Source organism: Gobio gobio (assembly GCF_949357685.1).
Source record: "Gobio gobio genome assembly, chromosome: 1".
NCBI lineage: Eukaryota > Metazoa > Chordata > Actinopteri > Cypriniformes > Gobionidae > Gobio > Gobio gobio.
In genome coordinates, this window is record NC_137097.1 from 48,040,194 (window position 1) to 48,051,336 (window position 11,143).

Genomic DNA, 11,143 nt, shown 5'->3' on the forward strand with positions numbered 1-11,143 from the left:
TATATTTTACTCATAAGAATTTCTAGGGGTGCCAATAATTGTGGCCATCATTCATTATTTCAATTTATGTATAAAGCACATTTAAAAACAACCATAGGTTGATCCAAGTGCTGTAAATAAAGTTAAGATATTATAAACAAAATGTAATATAGAATAGAATAGAAAAACTTTATTAAGCCCCAAAGGGAAATTGCGGTGTTGCAGCAGCAAAATTGACACAAAATACAGACCAGACATATTACACAAACTGACATATACTGTAATGTAATCTGCAAATTTTCTTTAAAATTTAAATTAAAAGATTAAAATAAGATAATATAAATAAATACAACAGTGTGCAAGGATGTTCAGTTTAGTATCATATGCAAATATTAAAAATGTTGAGTGTAATATTATTATTATTATATGATGTGCTATTGTTGGCAAATATAATGAAAGCTACTGAGTACTGCATTACAGTTCAGTCAAGTGACAACAAAAATATACAAAAATAATCATGTGTTTAGATTAAAGAGGCAGGGTCTTAAGCCCCCATGTGCACCACTGTTGTTAGGGAGCCATATTAAAATCATTGTGAGACTACTCAATTCGGTTACTTGAAAATTACTTCATTCCATTATGTTGAAATCATGTGAACAAATTATGTTTGTTTAACTTAATTGATTCATGTGGAACTGATGAACATGATTAAATCATGTAAATCCAACACACCATTTTTTTCAGTGTAGTTTGTTGAACATGCATTGGAGAAAAACATTTCATAATGTGAGTTCTACTTCAATGAAAGGTTAGAATTTGTTTTGTTTTTTTGAATGAAAGATCAAAAGGATAAACCCTGCAGATTCGTTTTCACAGCCGCCATTGCTCATATTTACCAAGGGTGCCAGTATTAGTGGAGGGCACTGTAAATATGTATATCACTGCATGTATAGTTAATAGCACTAGCTTAGATAGCAGAACATAATATACAGACAGTTGTGTACAAAAGATCTGAATACTGGTATAAGATTGCAATAAGACTATAAAGAGAAAAAGCAAACAAGAAAACGATGCAAATATTCTTGTTAATGTAGTCTATGTAAAAAACTAAAAACGTTTCTACTGGCAAAGAGGCGCTCCAAACAAGTAGGTGGCAGTCATGACGATGATGGTTCAACTCGCGCAGTTCTTCTGTGCTCGCGAGAGTACATTTTTTCCCAAATCGCACCGCGAGCCTCTCTTCCTTCCTCTTTCCGCCATATTGCAGAACTGGTAAGGTTCAGGATTCCTACAATGCTTGAATAATCTGTTTAAAATCACAGACATCGTTGTATATCAAACACAGCTAGACTGAAATATGTGTTTATGAGCAGCCTAAAAGGCAGATTTGTGAGTCATTTGGTCAGTCGTGTCTGTATGAACGGATATATTTCCCTGATAATCATGATTCGCCAACCTCCACCTTTCAGTAGTGCTTCTGGGGGACAGACACGAATAACCCGAGTCAAACCGAAGTCCTCAAGCAGTCCGGCGCCTTATTTACAATCACAAATGTACGCTGTTATAAAGTTGAAATGTTTAAGTTGGAGACGAACCAAGATAGCTTAATTTGCTAACTAATTCACCCACTACCAAAGTGTTAAACACTGCGCATAATGCCGGTGAAAATGTATATACACAGTTTTCACTTCCAGCTATATAACATAACTAAAACGAAATTAGTCGTTTTGTCTTTAACCTTCTTTGTCGACATGTACCCGGTTTTAAAGCAGCGGTTTTGGCTTGTGACGATGGCAATGAAGATGAGGCTGTGTGACGGATATATTAATTGAATGTCGGATAAATGACCCGTTTTGTGTCTCCACAGGCATCATGGTGCGCATGAACGTTCTCGCGGATGCGCTCAAAAGCATCAACAATGCTGAGAAACGTGGGAAACGCCAGGTTCTCATCAGGCCCTGCTCTAAAGTTATAGTGCGCTTTCTTACTGTGATGATGAAGCATGGTAAGTAAGCTCATGAGCTCTTCAGTGTCGTTTAAAGCAGATTCGGAAGTTATGTCCGTGAAACAAGCTGGTTTTTGTGATTTCTGCAGGTTACATTGGTGAATTTGAGATCATCGATGATCATAGAGCTGGGAAAATTGTTGTCAATCTCACAGGGAGGCTGAACAAGGTAAGTGGCGTTTAATAAACCTTCACTAGATGGTCACAAATGTCTAAAATGACTCTTAGGTTTGAGTTTCTTGTACAGTGTTGCATGTTTAGTGACAACCGTAGAATTTAATTGAGTGGAGAGATCACAATCTACTCTATTCACTAGGGGTGTAACGTACAGAAAACTGACGGTTCGGTACGTACCTCGGTTTTGAAGTCATTGTTCGTACGGATTCGGTACAGCAGTTTTACAAAATTGCTTTTTATTAATTTTTAATGAGAAAAAAATAGTGTCTGTCCTTAAATGAATTCAGTTATAATTAAAAGTTTCTTAAAGATAATGCTGTAAACTATATAGGAAGCCCTTACTTACATATTGCTATTAAAGATTAACAACAGAGCCCAAACTATTAGCCTAAATTAATTTGCTATTTATTTTTAGATATAATAATCAACACTCATAAGCTTCACATAAGGCAGTTTTTGCATTAACATCTAAATCTTATTATTATTTCTCCAATTTGTTGTTGAAATATATTTAGTGGCTGTAATTTTCATGACAGGTTTACTTAAATAAACAAGACATCACTAACAGGCTAAGTAGTATATAATGAATATATATATATATATATATATATATATATATATATATGCGCTAATATAGTGCATGTATTCAGTGAAAGAGTTCATCTCTCAAGTGAACTAACAGCTGTGGACACTGAATGACTTCTGAGGTAAACGTGATTCTACATGACATCGTTTACAAGCTGTTTTATTGTCTTTCCGTGGTTGAAACGCCGATGGAGCGAAGATTACACAACATATGATACATTACAGCTTACTGAAACATATCCTCAACATACCTTAAGATATTAATTTCTTTAGGAAGAGATGATCGCGTTCACTCTCGTGCTGCTGCTTGAAGTTGAACTGATACGCGTCTATCAGTCACGTCACATTATTGAGCGTTAAAACGGCATTTATTGTTTGACTTTCGTGATCAAATGGACTGAATACTCAATATGTTCGTGTGGGAACTCGGATTGAAGTGTGTTCCGCGCTTTAAACAAGCCGAATGTGAAATGTTAAAGATTGCATTCATAACCGTTCGGTACGCGCGCACCGAAAGCCCTGTACCGAAACGGTTCAATACGAATACGTGTACCGTTACACCCCTAATATTCACCGTATAACTTGAGTTGCATGATTGGTTTTATTAAACATTTACTGTGAAATTAAAATCTTAAGAATGTAACTTTTCACAAACAGTGAATTTAAGAGCTTTTCTGTTAGAAGAGAGAGTTCCTGACATGTAGGTGTACCTTGTGCTAAGATTAATAGAGTCTGTGTTCTGCCCAGTGAAATGGACAGCAACTAGGTAAATGGGTGTTTTGCGTCATCACTAGCTACATTTCCATGGACACCTTTTGCTTCGATCTGAATTCATTAATTCCGAACGTAGTTTACATTGAACGCTAAATAAAGTGATCGGGTTGATGTGCACATTTCTCACAAGCTTCTGATTGGATTTAATCTCTTGACATGCACGCACTACATATACAGAGTGTACTGTTGTTGCATACTAACCATCCTCATTTTCTTTGTTCTAAAAAGCAGACTCAATATTGATCAATTTCGGGCGCTAATTAGGCGACGAGCTGTGCTGCTTGTATTTGTCAAGCAGTAAAAAATGCCCCATCCGCGCCCTAAACCCTGTGGATGAGATTCCGAAACAAGGACTGGTGGGATGTTGTCCTGCTCCACTTAACAGATGATGAGTGGAAAGCGAATTTGAGAATGACAGGACACTCGTTTATAACACTTTATTCAACAGGAAGAACAGCTTGTTCCGCACGTCATGCGTCATTACGCTATTTCTACGTCACTGTACATGCGTCGTACTCTCCAGTTTCAATATTCATTCTAATCAACTGTTTACATGTCCTCTCGATCAGATTAAAAAAGGAATAAACCGATCCGATACAATCCGAATGACATTTTAATTTGATCTGGCCAATTCATTCCGATTGAATGATCGGATTAGGGTCCATGTAAACGCAGCTACTGTTACTATATTTAAGCAATATGGTAGACGATATTGTGATTTTTATAGTTTCGGCTAACTTGCATTATTAGGTGAAAACCACAGCTTGTTTTAAAATGTGAAAAATATTTGATAGGACATCATGACAAGCCTTGTTGAATTGTTTCTATGGGTTCTGTATCATAAATGGGTTACTTGCAGATGTACTCCCTTTTGCTACTGATGTTGTAAGTAAATGAGTATGGGTTGTACCACTTTCTGAACAATTTATCTGTAATGCAGTGTGGCGTCATCAGCCCACGGTTCGATGTGCAGTTGAAGGATCTGGAGAAGTGGCAGAACAACCTTCTCCCTTCCAGACAGTTCGGGTGAGTAAATACTTTTTTACTGTTTTATATTAGCTTTATGCTGTTTTTCACAAGCTATGCTTCCATACACACACGTGCATAAATTCCAAAAATGCGCTCAATTTAAAAACTTGTGCTCAATTTAGTCTGATTAATTTTATTTATCAAATAAATAAAAATATCCGATAACGCAACTACAATAGAAACGTATTTACAGAATAAATTCCTCTATGCACATCAAAAAAGTAATGTGACTGTGCGATGGGAAGGCATAACTGGACCAGCGGACCGATCTCGTTGCACAGAATCTGAAATGCTGTTTGTCATTCTGAAATGTCTGAGCAAAGTCTGTCGGGAAAGTGGTTCTGTATAATTACCTCCCAGAACCATCTTACACAAGTGTTCCCAAACAGCAGGTATCCGCCTCAGAAAGCAAGATAACATGACCCCGTTTGTTTCATCTGCATCCTCTGAGGTGCAGGGAATTTATTATAGGCTTAATGAAAATTATTATATAAAGTGGCTTCTATTGCAGCAACTTAAATTTCTTTTTCCAGTTTATCAGGAAGTGACGGTGGAAGGAAGCGCTGCTTTATTCGCAAATATACTGAATTTTCAGAGATTTTAGAATTTTAACTTTAAGTGTCAGACATTTGCATTCAAACATCGTTGAATGTATTGTACAGCTACTGATCTCTGTTTGCTAAAACCAAATCTGGAGAGGCATAGATTTTATGAAATATCAAAATGGTAGATTATTATTTTTATTTTTTTGCCATCACATTAAGCATTTGAGTAACAGCATTCATGGGAGAAGTCAGATGCTGCTGAACTTTTCTTCCATGATTATTTGATTGGATTTAAGATTATGGATAGTTAAATGTAGAGTTTTCACAAAGAGAACTTTAGCTGGAAATTTAATACATGGTATAGTAACCTAGTATCAGGCTATGTGACTTTCGTTCGCATCAGAGCAGACTAGGGCTGCAACAAACGATTATTTTAATAATTGATTAATCTAACGATTATTAGAACGATTAATCGACTAATCATCGATTATTGTCATTGCCATCAACGACTAATCTGTAAAAAAAAAAAAAATCGGATTATTCAGCTTTTTAATTAGTTAAAACGTTGAGTTATACATATTCTAACTAATATATAAAGAATCACTTCAGCTTTTGAAATGGTTGTTTTAATTAACTTTGAGCCAAGTTCTCAGAACTCAAATCACACACAAATGCTCTCTAAGCATTGTTTAAATATTCTGTGCTCTTTCAATTGAAAAAAATGATAATAATAATAAACAAAAATTGGCTGCATTACAACAACAAAAAAATAGATGTTTGAATGTAAACATCTCTTGGCAGCAGTATTAAGAGATTCATTTGTAAAACAATAGGCCCAATGCTTTTCTTAGAACTGAAACAGAAAAAGAGGACATTTACTTCAGGACACAAAGAATTGTAAAAATATTAATCTGCAAATGACATCGCAGACAAAATGACAATATTAATCTCTTACATGACAATTGAGCTGACAGATTCTCATTCACCTTTTAATTAACAATATGAAAAAGTAACAGACAATATTCTTCCTAACATCGCCTTTTGTAAGTCTTCATGCATATGGAACAAAATACAGGCAAGTGATGAGACTATAATACCTAATAGTGTTATAATAATAAAAACAGTCCTGACTCCAAGCTCGATCTAACTTTATTCAATGCTAAATAAATCATCACATTACTGTAATATTATTGTTAATATTACAATTATTAGTAGTATTGCATTCTCTAATAAAGAGATTTACCGCTAGTTTGTTGTTTCCTCTATAAGTGCTCCAACATGCACGTTGTGCTCTCGTGAAAAGTTTCGCCTTGCACGTCTCAATCAGCTCCTGGTTTAGTAGTCAGGGCACTGATCAGGACAAGAGTCAATGGGCTGACTCCCTGATCAGTGCCCTGACTACTGAACTAGGGAGCTGATTGAGACGCAGCCTTAGTTTGAAGTTTTGTGAAACTTTCCCACATCTTGCTAGTTCAGATTTGTTTGCACTGTCATTCGCGCTGTTTTTTTCTACCGCAACATTTGTAAGGGCTGCATTACACTCAAGCGCTACAGCGCCGTAGCGGTCAAATCGCGATATTGCAGGCCCTTACATTAGGTCACATGAGATCAAACGGCTACTCGACAACAAAGATATTTGTCGACAAATCGTTTCAGCCCTAGAGCAGACTTATGCTGCCAAGTTGTGATTACGAGCTTGTGTTCAAGTGCTTTGTTGTTGGAAAGGACAGGAAGCATGAAGGACACCAGGTTTATTGCCCATTTCTTGGGGAAATATTATTAAAGACAAAATATATTAAATGCATGTCATTTTTAATAAAATATTGTCCCATTCGTTGAGAAGCATTTAAACATTCACTTTGCTGTCAAGATGGGCAGCTTGCTGTTCATTCTGAAGTTTCAGTCAAATACATGCTGTGTATACATTTTCGCTGTGCATAAAACATACAATATGCTTTGATTATTCATATGTGTAAATATGCACTACTTTAATGGCAAGACAAGGAGATGTAGGTGTTAAGGAAAATACTAATAAAGAACACAAGTCACGAAATACACTTGTAGTTTTAAAATTCTACTTGTGGTTGGACTTCATTTCCAACTAATATTTTGGCAAAATACATGTCAGAATTATTGCTCTCCTATTCTATTGCATAAGGCTTGTCCACTCCTGACAGCAAAATGGAAATATTTGCAAATCTTTCTAACACTTACAGATAGAGAATATCTTTATCTTATAATTAACTATCTTACGAGTTATAGTTTTTGAAGCTCTAAATAAAAAGCATGGGTCTTGTTGAGGAGAAATTGGATTATGCACTTGGATTATGCAGCAGCTCACACTGTCCTATTTTTCAGATGCCCTCGTAATATCAAACTACTGTGTATCGATATAAACGTTGTTGCCTCATCTTATATAGTTAATAAATATATATTGTGCAAAATCTATGTACTCCCCAGCCCTGTTTAAAGTTTATGGCACACCTAACTATCAAAATTATTACAGCGTTTCCCAGTAGTAGATGCGACTTGAAAGAGTTTGTTCAAATAGGAAACTCGTATTTACGATAATTCTGAGAGCATGTGAATTAAGCTTTGTCAATTACTGTATGTTGGGTGCTTTCTGGCTGTGCGCTAGAATAAAAAAAACCCCGAAAAGCGGTAGTTTTCTTATCTCAGTCTTGTCAATAGTTTGAAAAAAGTTCTTAAACTTTTTGGTAAATGAGTAACTATTGTGAACAAAATCATTTGCTTAATTGATAGTCGTTATACTGGCCTTTGGCCACTTTGCAAGAGTCGGCCATTGAAAAATCCACATTGGTCAACCCTTTAATAGTCATGTTTGATCAAATTTTGTTGACATTGCTCAATATTTGTACCTGAATTGTCATCTTGAACAACTAAAGACTTGGTTTGCCCAAATTTGCCTTTGCATGCATATCTGCTATATTTTTCACAAATGATCCCTTTTCATTGCTTTTTTCATTGCTGTGTTTATAATAAGATCTTGCAAATGTCAGTAATGCAGTGTAGAATCATCTAACAACATCTGCCTAGGGCGAGATGTATTCAAAGGGCAGCACCATCCTGGACAGTCTGGTAATATTTTTGTCTCTTAATTCTCTGCAGATTCATTGTTTTGACAACCTCAGCTGGCATCATGGACCACGAGGAGGCCAGACGGAAACGCACAGGAGGAAAAATCCTTGGGTTCTTTTTCTAAACATGTAAAGTCGGCAACAAATAAACACAGTGGAAGATAAGTTGTGTGTGCTTTGCTTTCTTGATGCATAACACGCCATGTTCTCTAACACCAGGAACAAAAAAAGAACACGGGTAAACTGTAGGAAAGACATGATGCACACCACAAGTGAAACCAATTGTTCTGCCAATTGTGTTTTGACTGACACACCTTGCATTTGGCTGGAAGTACAGTATTTAAGTGTCTAAACGGATCTAGTAGAAAGGCTTTCGTTCACTCCGTTTATAGTTAAAAAGCTTTAAAATGTCCCTGCTGGATTTTTAAGTTTGAGACTGAGTGTTTAATGTCTGTTTTTCTAGGACCAGCACATTTGTGTGAAACTGACGTTTTAACAGAAAAGATGCAGTGACTTCAATCACTGGCTTTCAGTTTAACTTGAGTGGCAATATTTCATGACTAGCAACTGCAAGTGGAATGAAATGAGTGTGTTAATGGGGTTCACATTGAAATGCACAGTCTAATCTTGACTAGACTGATTTGGAGAGATGCTCAACTGAGCCGGTCCAAGAGGGAAAAACTCATACTTTGAGCATGTGGCACAATTGGCACTTTAGAGTCAGGCTGTTTGGAGTTTAACAATCTCTAAATAGGTGTGGGGCTTCTGATGTTATGACTTATACATATTAAAATAAACAATAGATTTTCAAAGCTTATTCCAGTTTTTCGTAGTAATTGTGTTGGAGGATAGAAAAAAGTTCTAAAATGTATCAAGAAAGTCACTTTTGAATTTCTGACTGACTTTACATTAGTAGCTTGAAGTATAGTTTCATGATTTTATCAGAGAAAAATATTTAATTTAATGAGCAACTTCATAAGCTAACTTCATTAAACTCCCCACTGCTTACTGCTTGAATGATTTTCCGCACCCTTCTCAATCTGAATTGGTGAGCATCAGTGATGCGCGGGTTGATCCAAAATGAGCGGGTGCCCGCGGCCACCCGCGGTTACGAGTCATCCAAAAATATTTTTAATGATATTCGGGTCACGGTCGGTCGGATCGTCAATAAATCCTTATTTACCTTTTGAATGTTGAGCGTTATTAACTTTTGAATAAATGCTGACGCGGGACAAAATGCCCGATTTCCCAAAACGTTGAACTGAGCAATGCCATTGTACCATTTTAATAGGCTACTTTTAAACGCATTTAAAGTCAGTTTTATGTATTTTCTGAGAGGGGGCGGGATTTTTGTTGGGAAAGTCGGGGGAGAGACGCACACTTCGATTAGACTGGATAAACACATGCAGCATCTTAATTGTTAAGAAAATTAAACGAAATAAATGAATAAATCAAGCCTGTATTACATAACACTAGGCTATATCATACAGCATTCAGAAAAATAACAGTTTGCGCTCCTAAGGGCTTTCACACTTTTCCAAATGTGGGCTGATGAATTCTTCAAGCCGGGTCGAAACATAAACATCGCGTTCATCAATAATATGCATCTGGAGCTGAAATGGAAAATGATGGGCCGCCTCAAGAACTGCCTGCTCTCGCCGCTGCACCTCTGAGCACCACGCCAGGGCCTGAAACATTTTCTCAATGGCCCAATGAGCTACGATGAGCATTTACTACTTTTAAAAAATGCGGGTCAGGAAGCGGGTCGGGTACAATATTTTCTTCTTTTTTTTTGCGGTCCGAGTTGCGGGCGGGTTGTTTATACATTGACCCGCGCATCACTGGTGAGCATGGTCTTGTACATTTGCTCATATCTACCAGCAGAAGGTGCTGTGCAGCTTTGTTGCTTGATACATGGGACTGTCCATGGTTGTGTCCAAAAGGTAGGTGGTCCTCATTTCATGACAGTCTCACTGTTTATTTGGAGTCTTTCAGCAAGAAGCATTTGCTGCTCATTCTCTTTTCTATAAACCCAGTTTGTTGCTGTTTTTATGTTTGACAGTTTTCAAGAATTTTACATGAATGTAATTAGTCAAAGCCTTGGTTGGACTAGCACATAAAAAAATAAAAAAAGGAATGTCAAGCACTGGTCTAATCAGTTAGCATTAAGTAATCAGATTTGTTATCTGGGGAAAGAATAGCAAATACAAAATACTATTTTAACATTACTTTAGGTATAGAAATACACCTTTAATTAAGGGATATTAAATAGATTTCCAGGTTTAAAAAAAAAAAAAAATTCCTTTAGGCTATAAGAGCAAATGTTTCTCTAATCTTATTAAATTTGTGGCTTAATAAAACCGTTTAAATGCATATCATTAAAAAGACTATATTGCATTTTCATAATGCAAGGTTAATGTTTGTGTAAATTTTGTATGAATGAAGTAAAATAAATGGTAGATTACTTTTTAAACTAATTTGTATGTCTTAAAGCCACAATATGTAATTTTTCCCTGCTGGAGGTTGCTTATTCAAAACAAAGGTATAGCATGGTCACTCCTGGGGCCCGTTTCAGAAAGGAGGTTAAGTGAAAACTCTTGAGTATGTTAACCCTGAAATAAGGGAAAACTCTTGGTTTTCTGTTTCAGAATGGGAGGTATGTCAAACCCGAGAAAGCAGGGTAAGTCAAGCCCATTTCTAAAAGAGAGGTAACCTATACTCAGAGTCAGTTACCAGGGTAACTTATTCTGTGAACCTAACCTGGTCAGGAGCAGGTTTTCTTTGGTAAACCCAGAGTTTCTTTCAGTCTCCTCCCCTTTTTTAAAGCGCCAGCTGTGTTTAAATAGTTTATTCATTCAAACTGCACAAATGCTTTTTTTTACTGAGTATTTTGGTCGTATTTCAAGTCCAAATATCAACAAATTATAAATTGAATCTAAATCTAAAGTAAG

At 36.3% G+C, this 11,143-nt stretch overlaps 1 protein-coding gene across 1 annotated transcript; it reads left to right on the plus strand.

Annotated features, from left to right (window-relative positions):
* Positions 1–1,197: 1,197 nt before the first annotated feature.
* rps15a (ribosomal protein S15a) lies at positions 1,198–8,357 on the plus strand. The gene is made up of 5 exons (XM_079812226.1): positions 1,198–1,251; positions 1,847–1,984; positions 2,074–2,153; positions 4,461–4,546; positions 8,224–8,357. Exons 2-5 carry the CDS (start codon positions 1,852–1,854, stop codon positions 8,315–8,317), a joined length of 393 nt encoding a protein of 130 aa, XP_079668352.1. The 5' UTR covers positions 1,198–1,251; positions 1,847–1,851; the 3' UTR covers positions 8,318–8,357.
* The last annotated feature ends 2,786 nt before the right edge of the window (positions 8,358–11,143 follow it).

Coding starts and splice junctions, on each gene's coding strand:
- rps15a (XM_079812226.1), top strand. CDS start 1,852: ATGGTGCGCATGAACGTTCTCGCGGATGCGCTCAAAAGCATCAACAAT. Junction 2,154..4,460: donor TCACAGGGAGGCTGAACAAG/GTAAGTGGCGTT, acceptor TCTGTAATGCAG/TGTGGCGTCATCAGCCCACG. Junction 4,547..8,223: donor CTCCCTTCCAGACAGTTCGG/GTGAGTAAATAC, acceptor AATTCTCTGCAG/ATTCATTGTTTTGACAACCT.